Raw genomic sequence first — 20,986 nt, forward strand, 5'->3', positions numbered from 1 at the left:
GAGGCTTTGCTATTAAATTGGGAGAAGATTAAAAGACAATATTATTTAAAAATTCCAGTCTGGCTATCAACTATCGAAGCCTTTTCATACGCAATAATATACAAAAAGGAACAAACAGTTAGATATGGTGAAATATTGAATGCAGAGGGTGAACTTAAATCTATGCAAGATCTGGAAAAGGAAGGTATAAAGATGAACTGGTTTTCATATGTGCAAATACAATCTAGATATGACAAGGACCGTAAAGAGGAAGGTTTTTATGATAAAATGACTGAGTTAGATAAAATTTTGATGGGTACTGATGAAAAAGTAATAAAAAACTTTATGGACACTTACTAGAGGTTAAGTTAGAAAAAAGAACAAGTTAAAGGAACTATGATAGCTTGGGGGAAAAATTTTGGGCATGGGATTGAATTAAGAGAAGTGGCAGAAATTGTGGTCCCAAAATTACAAAATGACAATGTCGACAGCATATAAAGAAAATTTGTATAAGATGTTTTACAGATGCCATCTACCCCCGACGAGAATAGCAAGAATGTTCAAGAATAAATCAGAAAGGTGTTGGAAATGTCATCAGACACCGGGTTCATATTACCATACGTGGTGGACTTGTACAGAAGCTAAAAGATATTGGACTAAGATCCACACGTGGTTGGGGAAAATGACACAAAAACGTATAGACTTTAAACCAGAGACTTTTTTATTGGGAATTATACCAGAAATATATAATAGAGACTTGAAATATTTGATTGTAAATGTTTTAACAGCAGCTAGAATTGTATTTGCAAAAAAGTGGAAAAATGAGAAAATACCAACGCAGGAGGAAACTATCCAAAAAATTATGGAATGTGTGGAAATGAGTAAATTAACATTTGAAATTAGAGAACAAGAAGATGAACAATTTTACAAGGTTTGGGATTTGTTTTATCAATGGTTAGATAAAAAATCATGGTAATGGAAAAAGTGGGAGAACTTTTATATTATATAGAATAATAGAATGATATATACAATACAATAAGGGTTTAGCACTGTTAAACAGATTAGAACGATGTAATGGAATAATTTTGTATGTATGATTTCAATATATAGAATATTTTGTTTAAAACATAGGAATAATAATTGGAGTTGAACTATTGATGCAAAATGATGTTGTATGTATGGATTCAATATTCAGAATATCTTGTTTAAAATTAAGGAATAATAATTAGAGTTGAAAAAGTGACATTTAATAATAATGTACTTATGTTTATCTAATGAACAATTTGTGATTTGATATATAATTGTAAGTGGTGACCATGGGAAGGACGCACAAAATCTTGTAACCAAACGACACGCTATATGAAATGGAAGAAGGTTGTATGTGTTTTATGTTTTTTGTTCATTTTTGTTTGCTTAAAAATAAAAAAATGCATATTAAAGAAAAAGACACAATGATAAGATGGGCAAAAAAAATTGGCTACACAATAGAACTAGACAAATGGCAAAAATTATGGGAAAGGAATAATAAATTAACAATGGCGACAGCATATAAAGAGAATTTGTATAAAACGTTTTACAGATGGCACATGCCACCTGAAAGACTAGCAAAAATGTTCAAGGATAAATCAGCCAAATGTTGGAAGTGTCATCAATTGCCAGGATCATATTATCACATGTGGTGGAAGTGTAGGGATGCAAGAAGCTATTGGGTTAAAATACAAACATGGCTAGAGAAAATGGTACATCAGCCTATAGAACGTAGACCAGAGATACCTTTATTGGGTATTCTACCAGAGAAATATAGCAAAGAAGACACATATTTGATTGTACACATAATAACAGCAGCTAGAATTGTATTTGCATAAAATTGGAAAACAGACAAAATCCTATCAGAAGGAGAGATAATAAAGAAGATATTAGATTGTGCAGAAATGAACAGGTTGACATTGAGAAGAAAGGACAAAGAGGAATCAGTATACTTCAGGACATGGTGGTGATATTATGATTGGTTAGAAAAGAGATACAAATAGAAAGAGAAAGGAACAAAGCATAGAATAAATAACTCAGACAACACATTATTAAATTGGGGGGTGGGTGGGACAGAAAAGTATTTAAATACAAGTATGCGAGTTAAAAAATGGCACAAGTAGATTTATTATTGGGAAGTAAAATGTTACAGAGAAAATTATTTTTATGTAAATATAAAGTTGGAATTGCTGAAATGCCACCCCGAGAATCCATCAGAGAAAGCAAATAAGCAAGGGCAACAACAGAAAGGAGGGAGGACGAGGAGGGAAAGGAAGAAAGGGTAAAGCAGAGGAAGTAAGGTAGTGGAAGTAAGAGTAGGAGAGAGGGTAAGAAGGAGGAGAAGAGAGGAGGAGTGGGATAAAAGAGAGGGGAAGAAGAAAAGAGGAAGGAGAGGAGGAAAGAAGGCAGAGAAGGGAGGTTGAGAAGATGGAAGGAGCAAGGTTGTTGCAAAATAAGATGGAGACACAGGGTGGCAAGAAAGTGACCCAAACTGTATTATCTATATTTGTAAGAAGATAGTGATAAACATTAATGGTTAATAGATAAATGTTAATAGTACTTATAAGAATGTATATTTGTGAATGTATTTGAAAGGGAAAAAAAATCCCCCCAAAAAAGACAAGAATGGTTTAGCTTTCCATGACAGCTGTGACTCATTGATCTTCAGTGTGTATTCCCCCATTTCTAATGATTGGTATTTAGGGTAGCTTTTTGCAAGCAAAGAAGCTTTTTGTATTTTTGTACGGGTAATCCTTGATTTACAACAGTTCATTCAGTGACCATTCAAAGTTACAATGGCACTGAAAAAAGTGACTTATGACCATTTTTCACACGACAGTTGCAACATCCCCACAGTCACAAGAGGCCGGGCAAGGAGAAGTGCCCCTTCACGTGAGTGATGTCGAATTGGCCACACCCACCCAGTCACATGACCACCCAGCCATGCCTACCCAGCTGGTCATTAGGGCAGAGAACTGGTTGTTAAATTATTTGAATCCCACCACTGTCCCATGGTGGTCTGATAGATTTTCAACTTGTTTTTAATTCTTGTCCTTGCCTCTTGGTCATGTTTTCCCTGGACTTCTAATGTGTTAGGTACCTCGTCTTGGAACACGTCTCAGGAGGTGAACTTTTCGATTACTTGGTGAAGAAAGGCCGTCTGACCCCCAAGGAAGCCAGGAAGTTTTTCCGACAAATTGTCTCAGCTCTGGATTTCTGCCACAGCTATTCTATATGGTGAGCAGACTGTTGTGTTATTATGAGCTGTTAAAATATCTCATTTTGTTCTCTATCGTCTTGTGGTCCATCCATCCCCCTTTGTTACTTGTGTTCTATTGATTTCTTTTATTGTGTCTCTAGTTTTTATGCTACTGGCTACTTTGAATTATCATTGATAAAGAAAATCAATACTTATTATAGTAATTATTGTTCCTTCTCCCATCCCTGGTTCCTATTGATTATTGAAATGCCAATGTACTCTTTATTCAAGTACACCAGGGTGATATTCAGCCAGTTCGCACCAGTTTGGGAGAACAAGTAGCGGAAATCATAACTGGTTTGCCGAAACTGGCAAATACCACCTCTGGCTGGCCTCACTCCTGCTCACCCAGTCGCCTGGTTGCCGCTCACCCTGCCTGCCCACCCACCACCCGCCCACCACCCGCCACGCCCATGCCCACCCTACCCGGCCCTATATATGTTGCCTTTACCAGCTAATTGCCTCACATCTGTGCCTTGCCTGCTCTGCTCACCAAAGGTAAGCATGCCGCCTGCTCACCCTGCACCTTGGGTCAGAGTCGGCTGGGTCGGGGAATGCGCCATTCCCCAACCCTGTGTTGCCCCGGAGCCTCTGCCACTCGCTGTGCGCCTTGGCCAGGTCATGGAATGCACCATTCCCCAGTTCTGGCCTTCCCCGGGGCCTCTGCCCGCATGTCACCCGCTCACCCTCCGCCTCGCTCACCTTCATCTGTGCCTTGGTGGGGGTCCCCAGCGAGGCTCAGCCGCCTTTCGCGAGAAGCCTCCAGCCGGTAGTTTTCGGCTGCCTTCTGAGCAGCTTTGCTGCAACGACGTCCCTCTGGCGCATCAGGCCTTTCTCCTGGCCGAGTCTGGCAATGGGCTGTGCGTGCTTTGCCAGAACTAAGAACAGGGTGGTGATGGGGGCGACGGGATTTCAGGCCTCTTTTTTGGCCTGTAGTTTTTGGTAGTTTTCAGTGAAAGTAGCCTGCAGTTGCCGCCTCTTTGCCAGCCAGAACTGAGCCGGCAGCAGCGACTCGTGCCAATAAAGAGGCGGAGGCTGCAGGTTTCTTGCACCAAAAACTACAGGCCAAAAAAGAGGCCTGAAGTCCTGTCTTGGTGCACCGGAGGGACAGCATTGCAGAAGAGTTGCTCGGAAGGCAGCCGGACTGCAGTGTACCTTTAAGATACTTCGACGGGGGGGGGGGGGCATAAAGGGACAGGCCGCAGGAACTGCCTTTTCCGTCAGTTCTGTGGGCATGGCTTGGTGAGGGGGTCATGTGACTGAGTGGGTGTGGCCAACTCAACGTCACTCATGTCAAGTTGGCCATGCCCTCTCAGTCACATGACCCTCCCACCAAGCCATGCCCACAGAACTGGCAGTAAAAAAAATAAATCCCACCACTGAAGTACATTTCCCTAGGTCACCAGATGATCATTGGTTTCCTCATCTTTTGATCACAGAGTGATATGTAAATATTGGAAGTGGATGCTTTTTCTGGCAAAATGTAATATCTAATAAATGCAGTGGTTTCCAAAATTTCATAGTTTAAGTCCCATCGAGTCAAAGTTCTAAATACTTCATTAACATTTCATTATTTAACCTACATCCCATCCATGATTTCATGTCAGACTCCCAGGAAATGAGAACAACACATGTAGTTACTACTGAGTAGTTTCCTTTATTGTTCCTCACCTATAGGCAGAAGTCTTGCCAAACTAAAGCAACTAATTGCATCACTATAGATATACTCTGGGAATCACTACCCCGACCTCTGGTCCTTCTGTATTGCCCTAAGAAGTTGGCTTTTCCAGCAAGCCGGCCTGGCCTGTTAATTTTATCTAATTTTTAAAATGTTATTGTTATATTAATTGGGTTTCTTTTTTGGATACTTATCTAATTTCCTTTTAACTTTTGTGATATGTGTTTTTTAATGTTGTACGCCGCCCTGAGTCCTTTGGGAGAAGGGCGGCATATAAATCCAATAAATCCAATCCAATCCAATCACTAGGGAAAAGCCTTCTTAATTCTCTTCCTCGCTACCAAACTCTGCTTCGCTACCACTTTGCCCTCTGGAATGCAGCCCCTCCCTCCTGAGAATCCAGACTACAATCCACTACACTTCTAAATCCCATCTGTGGTGTTTGTGCCATTGGCTGAGAGTCACTTTGTTGTACTAGCAGATGTCCATCAAGCTTCATTTCAAGCCCTCCGGGGAGAGGGGGCGGTCTAGAAATCTAATAAATTATTATTATTATTATTAAGCACAGGAACAAGAGCCAGTAGATAAGAAGTTATCTTAGACCAGCTCTACTCACATCATCTGGCATGTTCTCCATCTGTTTGTTGCTCATAGGCTATCAGTCAAATCATCGAGAACATGAAATGCAGTTTTTTGATGATGGCCCCACACTTCTTTATTCCCCCTCCTTACTAAATTATATGTCACTTGTTTGGTCTAGGCATCTACATAAGCTTTGAAATCTCCTCTATTTCTGGCTTCATTTAACTAAGGATATATATAGTTTAACCCTGCTTTTGTAGATAATTTCTGTTGATTCATGTTACTTTGTAAAACATATCTCTGAGAAATGTGGGTTATACAGGTGAAACTCAAAAAATTAGAATATCGTGCAAAAGTTCATTTATTTCAGTAATGCAACTTAAAAGGTGAAACTAATATAAGAGACAGACATTACATGCAAAGCAAGATAGTTCAAGCCGTGATTTGTCATAATTGTGATGATTATGGCTTACAGCTCATGAAAACCCCAAATCCACAATCTCAGAAAATTAGAATATTACATGCAATCAATAAAACAAGGATTGTACATAGAACAATATCGGACCTCTGAAAAGTATAAGCATGCATATGTACTCAATGCTTGGTTTGGGCCCCTTTTGCAGCAATTACTGCCTCAATGGCATGGAAGCTATCAGCCTGTGGCACTGCTGAGGTGTTATGGAAGACCAGGATGCTTCAATAGCGGCCTTCAGCTCTTCTGCATAGTTTGGTCTCATGTCTCTCATCTTTCTCTTGGCAATGCCCCATAGAGTTTCTATGGGGTTCAGGTCAGGCGAGTTTGCTGGCCAATCAAGCACAGTAATCCTATGGTCATTGAACCAGGTTTTGATGCTTTTGGCAGTGTGTGTCACTACGTTAAAATGTTTGCTAGACTGAACTGACACTGAATAGTTAAACTGAGAAAGAGTTATTGCGCAGGTCATAAAATGTTCTTATCTGACAGTGATGTACTGCGCATGATTCACACATTCCAGAGAGAGAGCTACTTCTGATCTTTTGTCCGGCTGCCAGGAAAACTGGCAGACGGAACTTTCTTTTATCAAAATGTAACAATTAGTTAGTTTCTGTTTTATTTCCATTTATTATTTTTGTATTAAAGTTTGTTTATTAATTAGAATATGCTTCCCCAGAATCTTTATTTTCTTTTTCTTCGCATCTTAAAGTATATGCTGTTGGAAAACAGCCCGATCCTAGACCTCATTTTGTTCAGGGTGAAATCTTCCCCTGACAATTAATGGAAGCAGAGAGATGGTTATAATTTACGGCTGTTTTTCCTTCGAGCTATCTTAAGAGATAACCGGCTAGGCTAATTAGCCATGTCGAAGAAGAAGAAAAAGAAGAAGAAAAATGGAACAAGCTCAGATGGGTCCACTTCTTCTGATACAGAGGCTCCCTCAGACACAGAGAAGCAAGATCCTTCAAAATTACTTCAAAAGCAACAGATTTCTCCAAACGCCGAGCCTGCTGTGGGGGAAGGAGCTACAGAAGGTGAGATCTACGAACAGAGGTTAGTAGTTCCCCCTTCTCACTATGAAAGCTCACAAATACCTCCAAGAGATTATGATTTATTGGGAGCCTAGCCAAAACTTTCCACATTACCAGAGCCACTTCACTCCCAGACTCTTGGAGATTATAAAACAATTGATGAATGGCCAAAGCCTCCGCGGCAACTGCCGGCAGAGGAAAAATACCCCCACGCAGAAAGCGAAATTTATGAATCCTTCTCAGGCACTGGGGAAGAAATGTAAAGCTATCGTGATCAGTTAGAGCTGTTCGAAAAATACGCCAGGGAAGCCAGAGAATGTTTTGAGGGAATGAAAAGAAGTAGGAGGAGTTCCCCCACTCCCAAAATGTCTGAGGACGCCATCTTGTCTTCTTCAAAACAACAGCCTAAGACACACCCCACAGAGGACATTGTTTTAGGTGAATCAGAACAAAGAGATATGTACACATCACCGAGGTCACATGATCCCTTTTGTTCCACTGAATTTCCGGCCACGTATAGAAGGCTGATGCAGCCAAGAAGTGAAGCTGCACTGCCATCTGCTGGCGGAGAAAATTTATTAGAGCAAAAGCTAAAGCAGCTACGCCAAAGCTTTAAAGATTTATCTATGAGTCCTCTAGATGCCAAAGTTTTTCCTCCAAAGGTTAAGTCTTCAACGCCCCCTGGTGGTGTTCGATCCTCCCTAGATGGAAAAAGGCAAAGCCAAAGGCGAATGCAAGGAAGTCAATTTGATGTTGCCACGCAAAGGCCAATGGTGCAATTACAGCACCCCCTGGTTCAACAACCAGCTTTGCAACCTGCACAACAAGTTGTTCCAATGCATATTCCTCAGCAGGCATTTTCAGTCACTCCTTTGACTGGTGAGTCAAAATTAAAGGAGTCAGGAGAGAATTATAAACCCTGGGTCAGTGAAATTGCGCTCTTGCTTCACAGAGAAGGCACATACTGCATGGTTTTTAATCCTCCTGCCCAACCATGGACACCTGCAATGAGAGACCTGGAAAACAGAGCAATCACGACTTTGCTCATGTCAATGGAAATTGAGCTCCAGGGTATCTTTCCACCTGATGCAACAGCCCAACAAATTTGGGCTATTTTGGAAGATTGCTACAGGCCTGTTTCAATTGAATCTTCATGTTTGCTCATGTCTGAGTTCCATGGGTCGAAGTTGAAACCTGGTGAACGAATTGGTGGACATTTGACCAAACTGAAAAGAATGAGAAGTGAATTGAGACAAAATGGCCATGTAATCGATGATATCCAAATGATTAGTATCATCATTAACTCATTGAATTATGAATGGAAAGATGCTGTTGCAAAGATTAACTACGTGCCTATTGCTCAACGCACAGTTAACCACGTTTGCAGACTTTTAGTGGAGGAAGAAGCTATCAAGTTAGCTACACCACATCTGCAACGACCCCCAGCATCAAAGGCTCCAGCCAGACGTCCCTTCCGAGGAAGAGGCTACGCTCCAAAAATGCCAAAATGCTACACCTGCAACCGTGTGGGACATGACACCCGGGATTGTCCCCAACGAGTTCCAGGTCCCGTCACATACCAGCCCAGAGGAACAGACTCCAGAGGCAGAGGTAGAGGCAGAAGACAAGGTCGTCGTGGTCCAAGGCGTGATCCACAAGCTCCACTCGCAACATTGGCCATAACCAACGTTCCACAACCTGATCCAAAGTATGACAGACGTCTTTTGTGGACTTTAGATAGTGGAGCAGCTGTGCACGTTACCCACAGAAAGGAACTTTTCACAGAGATGGGCGAGCCAGAGCCCGAGTATCGAGAACTGTATTCCTTCACCAACCACACTTGCAAGGTCATGGGAAAAGGAACTGTTTGCATTGAAGAGCTCGATACATACATCCCTGATGTTTATTACATACCTTCAGCAACCAGTAATTTGCTTAGTCAAAGTCACTTGTCTAGAGATTTAAAGTTCCAGGTTCACCACCTCGAAAAAGCAAGTTACTTAGTTAAAGATGGAGATATTGTTGCTGAAACCATGCTGATTGGTGGTGTTTATTACTTAAAGCCAAAGCCTAAGGAGCAAGCACAGGCAAGTATGCAAACCCCAAAAAGGCACAACACTGGCCCAGAGAGAGTTGGTTCAGAGAGAGAACCCGTTACTGTGCCAAAGGCTCCTAAAGCCAACAAACAGAGAAAACAGAAACAGGTTGCTCAGAGCAAACCTGAGATTCCTCATGAAACTGTTAATGTTGAGAATTCACTAACTGGTAAACCTTTGCATTCCAGGTGTATCCACAAATGGCACAGAAGATTGGGGCATGCCAGTTTCCGTGTTCTTAGAAAGATGCCGGAGTTCGCAAAAGGTTTGGATCTAAAGGGGTGTAAGGTGTTTTTGGATTGTGCAGTTTGCAAAAAGGCTAAATCCAAGGCGACTGCTATTCCCAAACACGCTACACGCCGGTCAACACACATTTTTGATTTGGTACACACTGACATAGTAGGTCCTCTCCCACCAACAATTGGTGGTAGAAAGTATTTTCTAACAATAGTAGATAACCATTCTAGATATGGATTTGTATATCCTATGAGAGAGAAATCTGAGACCTTTCAGATCTTTAAAGACTTTGCAGCTTTTGTTTCTACACAATACCAAGTTCGCATCGCCAGAATCCAGAGTGACCGTGGTGCAGAATTCATGTCTCAGCGTTTCCAGGACTGGATGCGTAAGAATGGAATTCTTCATCAGACATCTGCTCCATATACACCGGCTCATAATGGAGTCGTAGAAAGAAGACAAGGAGTTCTGCAAACCATGATGCGTTGTCTTCTAGAAGATGCCAACCTCGGTAGCATATACTGGGGTGAAGCAATCAAATATGCAAATTACATTGTCAACCGTACTTGGAGCAGTGTAATCAATCAAACTCCTTTCTACATGCTGTATGGCTACAAGCCTGATCTCAAGAACCTCCACATTTTTGGTTCATATGCTATGGTGAACACTCCTTTAACTCAAGGACCAAAGAGACTGAGATTTATGGGTATTGATGATAACTCAAAATGGTGCAAATTCATTGATACTAAACATGTGATTGTCATTTCACAATCTGCCAATTTTGAGGAAGACATTGACTGGTCCAGGATTCATTCCAATGATCCTGGAGTTTATTTTCCTAGAGATGGTGTTCCAGATGCCACGCAGCCTGATGACCAATTTTCACAGGCAGATATTCCTTCTACCAGTTCTTCACAACCTGATGTTCCGTCTTCGCAAGCCGTGGATGCTGATGCTAGCGACGAATGTGAGGACGAGGACGACGAAGAAGAAGAAGACTGGTCTGTTGTTCCGAGACGTTCCAAGAGGGTCACAAGAGGAATCCCTCCACAACGATATTCATGGCAACTGACAAAAACACCATTACCTTTGATTTGCAACGTTACTCTTCCTCCTGAGACATTCACACAAATCAAACAGCTTCCTGATTCAGAGCAAGACAAATGGTATGATGCAATGCAGGATGAAATGGACAGTTTAAAGAAACTTAATGTATTCACACCTGCAAAACCTCCAGCAAACAAGAAAGTCATTGGCACTCGATGGGTCTACAGAATCAAGAAGAAACCGAATGGTGAGTCTTTATACAAAGCCAGACTTGTAGCTCAGGGTTTCGCTCAATGTTATCCTGAGGACTACACAAACACTTACTCACCAACAGTCAGAACTGAAAGTGTAAAAATTGCTTTAACCACTGCAACTATTCTTGGTTTAGAAGTTTTCCAATTTGATGTGGACACAGCTTATCTACATGCAGACCTAGATGAAGAGATCTACGTAAGAAGCCCTCCAGGATTCTGAAAGCAAGAAGGGGATACCTGGTTCCTGAACAAAAGTCTTTATGGTCTGAAACAGTCAGGTTTAATGTGGTATTTATGTCTTACTGACAAACTAAATTCAATGGGCTTTATTAAGTCCGAAACTGATGAATGCGTGTTCACAAAAAGATCTAACAATGCATATGAGATAATTCTTGTTTATGTTGATGATATTGTTTACATTGGTCCAAATAAGAAAATGAGTGAGATTTTTGCCAAAAGTTTGCAGAGATACTTCACACTGAAATCTTTAGGACACATTAGCACTTATTTAGGTGTTCAGATTGAAAAGACACAGAAGGGGTTTAGTCTTTCACAAGAGGAGACAATTGACCACATTCTGCATCATTGCAACATGAAAGATGCTAACGCAACAAAGACACCCATGCAAACAGATTTTCACAACTTAACACATGAACCAAGTCCTGAGTTCGAGGACCAAACACTTTATCGTTCAGTCATTGGTTCACTATTATACATTAGTAGTTGGACCAGACCTGACATTGCACTTAGTGTTAATCTTTTATCACGACACGTAGGTAAGGCAACACAATTTCATTGGGCATGCATTAAGAAGTTGTTGAAATACCTGAAACACACTAAACACATGAAGTTATTGCTAGAACCAACACACACTGATCAACCAAAGTTAATTTGTTATGCAGACGCCGACTGGGCAAGCGATAAGAAGTCACGCAAAAGCACTTCTGGTTACATGATGTTCCTGAATGGATGTCCTGTTTACTGGCAAGTGAGAAAACAGAGTTTTGTTTCATGTTCATCTACTGAAGCTGAATATGCTTGTGTTTCAGATGCTTGTAATTCTCTAACATGGTTTGATGCTTTGATCACAGATATCTGGACACGTCCGATTCGACCAATCACCGTGATGGAAGATAATGTATCTGTGGTTTATATTTCTGAGTCACATTTCACAGCTTCTAGGTCCAGACACATTGACATTCGTTATCAAAACACAAAGCAATTAGTTAAGCAAGGTTTTGTTAAATTGCAATATGTTTCTACACATGATCAAATTGCAGATATGCTCAACAAACCACTTCCTGTAAATCAACACGAGTATCTGCGAAAGAAGATGTGCCTTAATTGATGATTTGATGACGTCAGCCCAACTAGCAAAAGAAGGGGTGTCACTACGTTAAAATGTTTGCTAGACTGAACTGACACTGAATAGTTAAACTGAGAAAGAGTTATTGCGCAGGTCATAAAATGTTCTTATCTGACAGTGATGTACTGCGCATGATTCACACATTCCAGAGAGAGAGCTACTTCTGATCTTTTGTCCGGCTGCCAGGAAAACTAGCAGACGGAACTTTCTTTTATCAAAATGTAACAATTAGTTAGTTTCTGTTTTATTTCCATTTATTATTTTTGTATTAAAGTTTGTTTATTAATTAGAATGTGCTTCCCCAGAATCTTTATTTTCTTTTTCTTCGCATCTTAAAGTATATGCTGTTGGAAAACAGCCCGATCCTAGACCTCATTTTGTTCAGGGTGAAATCTTCCCCTGACAGTGTGGGCAGCTGGAAAATGAAGTCAGCATCCCCATAAAGCTCGTCTACGGAAGGAAGCATGAAGTGCTCAAAAATCTCCTGGTAGATGGCTGCATTGACCCTGGACTTAATGAAGCACAGTGGACCAACACCAGCAGATGACATGGCTCCCCAAATCAACACAGACTGTGGAAACTTCACACTGGACTTCAAGCATCTTGCAGTGTGTGTGCCTCTCCATTCTTCCTCCATACTCTGGGTCCTTGGTTTCCAAATGAGATGCAAAAGTTGCTCTCATCAGAAAAGAGGACTTTGGACCACTGAGCAACAGACCAGGTCTCTTTTTCTTTAGCCCATGTAAGACGCTTCTGATGTTGTTTGTTGTTCAGGAGCTGCTTGACAAGTGGAATACGACATTTGAAGCCTATGTCCAGGATCCGTCTGTGTGTGGTGTTTCTTGATGCACTGACTCCAGCCTCAGTCCACTCCTTGTGAAAGTCCCCAACACTTTTGAATGGCCCTTTCCTGACAATCGTCTCCAGGCTGCGGTCATCCCTGCTGCTTGTGCACCTTTTTCTTCCACACTTTTCCCTTCCACATAACTTTCTATTCATGTGCTTTGATACTGGCAGAGAGGGTGAGCTGGAAAGAAGGAGGCTCTGAGAAGGAGATTTTTCAGATTTTTGCCGAAAAGCTGTGAGAGCAGAATTACTGACCTGGAATTGACTGCGTAAATCACTTGAACTAAATTGGCCAGAGGGAGAACAAAAACCCAGCATGGATTACAGGAGTAGGACATAGTAACTGTTGAGAAGACGTGTAATGTGCAGAAGGATCGTTTAACATTTGGGTTGGTTGTTGACTTGTTGACTTTTTTCTTCTTGCTCTTTTGGAACGATTAGACGGCTTCATTACCCACCCACCCACCCCTATTTTCCTTTGTTGCTGGACTTGTTGCATTAACTGATTGACACTAACAGTGATACTGAACAGAGGGTGACACCTAGTGGATCAAAATTTGAACCCTGCGGTTTGAAGAAACCAGTGACATAAGCTGATATATATGTATAGAGAGAAACTTATTACTTATTACCCTTATAATTGATACAATTGAGAGACATCTATTTGTATAAGATAACGGTGTGATATATAATTCTAAGATATATGATAATTAAGGATCAAAATAGAATGGAATAATACATAAGAATGTGTAGATATTGAAATGTGATATTAAGGAAGGTTAATTATTAATTATTGTTAAATACTGAGATATATAATTATTGATAACATTGATAACATTCATATTGCTGATAAAGTAGAAGTAAAGTAGAACTTATATGCAATTGTGGACAAGGATAAATAGGGGGATAAGAATGGCAACTTCAGGAAAGTTAATTAAAAAAAACCACACCTAATATGACTTCAGCAACACCCCCCTCCTCAAATCAAAGATCAATTGAGAGCGCAGTGGGACTGGAGAAAGGCGGAAAGATGGTAGAAACAACAGGACCAGGACCAGCAATGCAAAGTATGCAATTGATGCTCCAAATGATACAAGAGACACTTATGAAAAACCAAGAAGTGACAGCTACAAATCATGAAGAGACAAGGTGGAATCATGAAGAAATGAAAAATGAAATGGGAGAACTGAAAGGAAATATTCAAACTGTGGATGACACAATTGAAAAGATACAGAATGCCTTAGCAATCAATGAACAGAAAATCCAGAACATCGAAACAAAAATAGAACAAACAGATCAGAAGATGGAAAAAATGGAGCTAGAATATAGACAAGTGAATAAAGAACTAGAGTTATCAATAATCCGACTTGAAAATGAAAGAGCTGCATTCTATTTAAGATTCCAAAACATACCGGAAGAGAAGGAGGAAGACCTGAAAGGAAAAATGAATGAAATCTTCACTGAAATTTTACAGAGAAAAGAACAAGAGTTGAGAGGGGATATTGATGAAGCTTACCGAGTGCATACTAATTACGCCAGAAGACACAGGCTCCCAAGAGAAGTGCATGTAAGATTTGCCAAAAAAACAACCAGAGATGAAGTATACAAAAAAATCAGAGAAGGGACGATTACATACCAGGGAAAAGAGTTGATCACGCTTAAACAGATTCCACGGAGAATTCGTGAACGATGTAGACAATACCAATTTTTAACAAACCAGTTAAATAAAAACAGAATAATGTACAGATGGTTGATACCAGAAGGGGTACTGGTGTCTCGGCAAGGAAAAGGGTATAAGATAGAGAATATAGAAGAAGCGCAGGAATTCTATGAGAAATACTGCACAGGGGAAGAAGAACAAGGAAGTAAAGAGGACCTAGAAAGTGGAAGTCAAGGCCAAGAGGAAGAAACATCAGAAGACAAAGAAAGAAACAGGAAAGAAGAACAGAGGCAAGAAAGAGAGAGAGCAGAAAAGGAGGGCGTGAGAGGGAAAAGTCAGATACAAACTAGAAGCAACAAAAAAAAACCCATCTAAAGATGGACCAGGAAATAACAATTATCTCAACAAACTTGAATGGACTGAACGCACCAAAAAAAAGAGCGCAGATGTTTAACAAACTTAAGAAACTGAAGGTAGATATAATCTGCATACAGGAACTGCATATTAAAAGGGAGCATAAGAACTTATTGGAAAACAAAAAACTAGGGAAATTATACACAGCACTAGCAGAAAAAAAAAGAGGGATAGCAACCTATATAAAGGAAAAAATAAATTCCAAAGAAATCTACTCTGATGAAGAAGGCAGGATACTAATGATTGAATTAGAGACAACAGAAAAACCGATATTATTAATAGTCATATATGCACCAAATCAGAAACAAGAGGAATTCTATAGGAAACTACACAACAAAATAAACGAATTAGAATATGAAAATATTTGCATAATTGGGGATTATAATGCAATAGTGGATAAAAAAATGGACTATGAAAGCAAAAAGAAAAATAAAACGAAAAAAAATACGCTACCCAAATCCTTTTTTGAGATGGCAATGGAATATAAATTACACGATATTTGGAGAGAAAGGCACAAAACAAGAAAGCAATATATCTTTTATTCGAACCCCCATCAGTCACTATCAAGAATTGACATGGCTTGGATTACATCTGGTCTATGCAATCAAGTAGATGAAATTGAAATAGAAGCAAATGAAGAAGAAAAAGATGGATGATGTATTCAAATATTATAAACGAAACAGAATACACTCAAATGCTGGAGAAAGAACTAAAACAATTTTTTAGAATAAATAAAAAAGAAGACACCTCAATTCAAAATCTCTGGGACACTATGAAAGCATACACAAGAGGCCTTACGATTGCCTATATGGTGAAGAAAACTAGAAAACAAAAAGAGCAACAAGAATGTATGCAAAAGGAACTTATGGAAGCCAAAGATGAACTCCAGAAAGACCCAAAGAATAAAATTAAAAAAGAAAAAAGAGAGATAATCAAACATAAGCTCAACTTAATAAATCAAAAGGAATTAGCGCAGAAAATTAAAGCAGCCAGACAAAATTACTTTGAACAAGCCAACAAACCTGGACGATGGCTGGCATACAGACTAAAGAATGAAAGAGAAAAAAGGATGATATATCAATTAAAAGATGATGAGGGAAGAATTCAATACAAAGCAGAAGAAAAGAAGAAAATTATTCATAAATACTTCACAAAACTATACGCACAAGATAGTATGGAGTATGGATAGTATGGAACAAAATAAAGCATTATTTAAACACAGCAAAGATAACACCAATCTCAAAAGAGCAAAGGGAGGCGATAAACAGGCCAATAACGTTAGCCGAAGTGGAACTAGTCTTGAAAAACCAGAAAAATAATAAAACCCCAGGACCAGATGGAATACCCGTGGAGCTATACAAATATAATAAAATAATATTGGAAGAGTTAGGGGTGGAAATGTTTAATGAAGTTTTAGGAAAAGCCAAGATACTGGAATCATGGACAGAAGCAATAATATCGCTAATCCCAAAAGAAGAAACCAGCCTACAAGAAATTCAAAAGTACAGGCCAATCTCATTACTAAACTCTGATTATAAAATATTTGCAGCAATTATGGCAGCAAGAATCAAACAGGTTTTAAATGAACGAATACACCCAGACCAAAATGGATTTTTACCCCACAGACACATTAGAAATAATACGAGAATCATCCTAGATATAATAGAGTACTACGAGGCGCATCCAGAAAAACAAATGGTACTGGTTTTCCTTGATGCACAAAAAGCATTTGACAACGTAATCTAGAAATTTATAATAACAATATTGGATGAGATGAAATTCGGTGAAAAATTTATAAAAATGATAGAAGGATTTTATAACAATCAGACAGCCAAAGTTCTGATGAATGGAGAATTAACACAATTGAATGGGGAAAAAAAATAAAAAAATAAAAACTTAGTTAATTTTTGGTGATTAATAAGTAGAACGTTGTAGATGCTTATAGAATGTTTTTGTTTTTAAAATGTTTATTCGTTAACAGATAACCCATCATGACAATAATAATGAAATAATAACTCTAACTGGTAAAAACAATTTGGATATAAACTATAATATGGGACCTGGGGAAAAGATTTATTAATTTTATTAAATTTTTTTTGTTTAGATTTTGTTATAAAGATGTAATCTCTCCTGGGTACTTATAAATTCTAGTAATAAATTTTTGTCTAGATTTATTATAATATAAATATAAATGATTCTAGACAAAAGCACGTTTAAACAAATATAGTTAAGTGAGAATGATGGTATATTGATGGTATAAAGATTTTTGATATAATAATAATAATAATAATAATAATAATAATAATAATAATAATAATAATAATAATAATAATAATAATAATAATTTTTATTTGTTAGCCGCACCCTCTCCAGAAGGACTCGGGGCGGCGTACAATAAAAACACATAAAATATACAAATATAGACAGTACATATACATATACATATGCATGGAGGAGGTAAACAGATGAATAAAATAGAATTAAAATTTCAATTTAAAATCCCCTCATTTAAAATACAAAATACACAATTAAAAACCCGTCAGGAGCGATATGGTAAAACTATGGTTGAGCCAGGCCAGCTACTTGGAAGAGGTGGGTATTGAGCTTTGCACGGAAGGAGCGGAGGTCGGAGGTAGTCCTGATATCAGGGGGGAGGTCATTCCACAGGGCTGGGCCCGTCACAGAGAAGGCTCTGCTTCTAGGCGTCGCCCCCCGACACTGTCTGGTAGACGGCACCTGGAGAAGTCCCTCTCTGTGCGAGCGAATTGGTCGCAGGGATGTATGGGGCAGGATACGATCCCACAAGTAACTAGGTCCTGAGCCATGGAGCGCTTTGAAGATCGTTATCAGAACCTTGAAATGCACCCGGTAGACCACAGGAAGCCAGTGCAGCTCGCGCAGGAGAGGTGTCACATGGGAGTACCTCGTACTCCCCATAATCACCCGCGCGGCCGCATTCTGGACCAACTGAAGTCTCCGAGTGCATTTCAAGGGAAGCCCCATGTAGAGAGCATTGCAGTAGTCGAGGCGAGACGCCACCAGCGCATGAGTGACTGTGCGTAAGGCATCCCGGTCCAATAGGGGGCGCAATTGGCGCACCAGGCGAACCTGGTGGAACGCCCCCCTTGCCACGGCTGTCACATGGTCATCCATGGACAGCCGGGTATCCAGGAGGACGCCCAAATTGCGCGCCCACTCCACGGGGGCCAGTTGTACGCCCCCAATGGCCAGAGATGGAAGTAACTGGTTGAACCGAGGTGCCGGTAGCCACAGCCACTCAGTCTTGGAGGGGTTGAGCTTGACTCGGTTGTCATCCATCCAGACCCGTACAGCTTCCAAACACCGGGACATCACTTCGACGGCCTCGTTGGGGTGGTTCGGGGTGGAAATGTACAGCTGAGTATCATCAGCGTACAGATGATATCCCACCCCAAAACCACGAATGATCTCACCCAACGGCTTCATATATGTGTTGAACAGGAGCGGCGAGAGGACCGACCCCTGTGGCACCCCACAAGTGAGGGGGCTTAGGGTTGACCTCTGCTCCCCTGCCAACACACGTTGCATCCGGCCGGAAAGGTAGGAGCCGAACCACCGCAAAACGGTGCCCCGAACCCCCAACCCCTCCAGTCGGTGCAACAGGATACCATGGTCGATGGTATCAAAAGCCGCCGAGAGGTCTAATAGGACCAGGATAGAGGAACAACCCCTATCTCTGGCCCTCCACAGATCATCCACCAACGCGACCAAGGCCGTCTCCGTGCTGTGTCCGGGGCGGAAGCCAGACTGGCGTGGGTCTAGATAATCATTTTCCTCCAGATGTCGTGGAAACTGATAAGCTACCACACTCTCTACAACCTTCGCCAAAAAGGGAAGGTTGGAGACAGGACGATAATTGGCCAGCTCCGTAGGGTCCAGGGAAGGCTTCTTGAGTAAGGGTCTCACCACCGCCTCTTTCAAGGCGGCCGGGAGAGACCCCGCACCCAACGAAGCGTTCACTAGGCCCAGGAGCCAGTCACGTGTAACCTCCCAGGATGCCAGTACAAGCCAGGAGGGGCACGGGTCCAGTAAACATGTGGTAGGTCGCAGCCGTCCACGCATTCTGTCCAAATCCTCGATGTCAACCAAGTCAAACTCCTCCCAGACTGGTCTCTCAAGACTCGCCGTGGACGTCTCCACTAGACCACTGAAAGGGACCCAATCCTTCCAGATTTGAGCGATTTTATCCTGCAGATATTTCCCAAATTCCTCTGCTCTACCCTGTAAAGGGGCCTCCCGCGGCCTCTGGAACAGGAGGGAGCGGGACACCCGAAACAGGGCGGCAGGGCGGTTCTCTGCGGATGCAATGAGAGCGGCACAATATTGACGTTTGGCCGCTCTCAATGCCACAAGGTACGTCCTTAAGTGGGTTCGTACCTCTGTTCGGTCAAATTCGGAACGAGAGGATCTACAACGACTCTCTAGGCGTCTCTTGCGGCGCTTCATCACCCTTAGCTCCTCGGTGAACCAAGGGGCCAGGGTGGATCGTTGCCGCCGGAGAGGCCGCAAAGGCGCCACCCGGTTTAAGGCCCCGGTAGTCGCATTATTCCACGCGACCACCAGGTCCTCTACCCGGGGGCGGGTCAGGGCTACAGGAGGTGGCCCAAGCTCCATCTGGAACCTATCTGGTTCCATCAGGCGCCTGGGGCGGAACCATCTGGTGTTTTCCGGTTCCGCCTCCCCGCAGCGGGGGGTAGCACCAGGGAAGTCAAGTTGGAGGAGTGAGTGATCTGACCATGACAGGGGAGTGATGGTTAAATCCCCTCCTCCCAGATCACTCAACCACTGGCCAGAGACAAAAACAAGGTCCAAAGTGTGGCCTCCCTCGTGTGTCGGGCCCTGAATCAATTGAGTCAGGTCCATGGCTGTCATGGAAGCCATGAACTCCCGAACCCCCCTGGACGCTTCTCCCACCGATGGCAGGTTAAAATCCCCCATCACTAAAAGTTTGTGGGTCTCAACCGCCACCGATGCGATCAGCTCGAGGAGTTCAGGCAGGGCCGCTGATGTATAGCGAGGAGCCAGGTATACTATCAGCAGGCCCAACTGTCTCCCAGGGCCCCACCTCACGACAAGGGACTCACACCCGGATGTCTGCGGCACAGTGGACTCCCTCGGCTCTAAGTCCTCCCGAATAATCACTGCTACCCCACCGCCCCTTCCCTGGGCCCGGGGCTGGTGAAATTCTCGGTAACCTGGAGGGCACATTTCCACGAGGGGTAAACCTCCCTCGTGGCCCAACCAGGTCTCCGTTATTCCTGCGAGGTCCGGCTCCCCCTCAAGAATTAGATCGAAAATGAGGGGGGCCTTATTAACATAACAACAGCTTCAGGCCCTGGGTCTGCAGCTCCTGACCACCTAGTACGCGGGGGTTGGTACAAGCGACCGGGTGTGACCAACAACCACGGTCTCCCAACCGACTACGAGTTCTTGATCTGTCCTCGCATCTGCCCCTCCCTACGACCGTTGGAATCAAAGAGCCCTGTATTGGAATGATATCCTCCCCCTCCTCCTCCCTTCCACTCTCTCCCCTCGCGACCACACCTAGTGACCTGGCTCTGTCATCACTCCTGACCTCCACCCGCCCCCCCAACCCCAGAACCCCTACAAATTCTTAAAAAACATTTTACTAAAAAAACCCTTAATTTACGCTTCCTCCACCTCTCTGGGTTAATAAACCCGTCCTCAAGGTGGGCCCTCGAAAGGGCTGGAGGCCAAACAGTAATTCCGACTTCGTGTGCATAAGAGTGAAATCATAGGGGCAAAATTAATTGGTTACAGGTGCTGAAGATGTAGATGTGCCATAAAATCATAGTTTGTCGAAGAAGTTTTCCTTACCCAAGATGACAGGGTGAGTTAGTGGGCTAGTCGACTAACTGGGTTTCACTCGGGAGGGTCTCAAGATGGTGTAGGAGCCGGCAAAGCAAGGTGTTAAAAGATGTTAAAAAGCAACGGCAAAGATAAAGTCAAAAGACGCGATGGTAACATCTAAAGTT

General features: G+C 42.0%; 1 protein-coding gene across 5 annotated transcripts in view; it reads left to right on the top strand.

The window, feature by feature from the left end:
• LOC309400333 (serine/threonine-protein kinase BRSK2-like) overlaps window positions 1–20,986 on the top strand; it is a gene marked incomplete at its 5' end in the record, with an annotated part of 234,862 nt that overhangs the window by 100,280 nt on the left and 113,596 nt on the right. For all 5 annotated transcript variants that reach the window (XM_081968749.1, XM_081968750.1, XM_081968753.1 and 2 more), the window contains one exon: window positions 3,103–3,243. In XM_081968749.1, the coding sequence (XP_081824875.1) occupies window positions 3,103–3,243 (141 nt within the window). The remainder of the gene's footprint in view (window positions 1–3,102; window positions 3,244–20,986) is intronic.

The sequence above is a fragment of the Natrix helvetica genome (assembly GCF_964273705.1).
Source record: "Natrix helvetica genome assembly, chromosome: W".
Lineage (NCBI taxonomy): Eukaryota > Metazoa > Chordata > Lepidosauria > Squamata > Natricidae > Natrix > Natrix helvetica.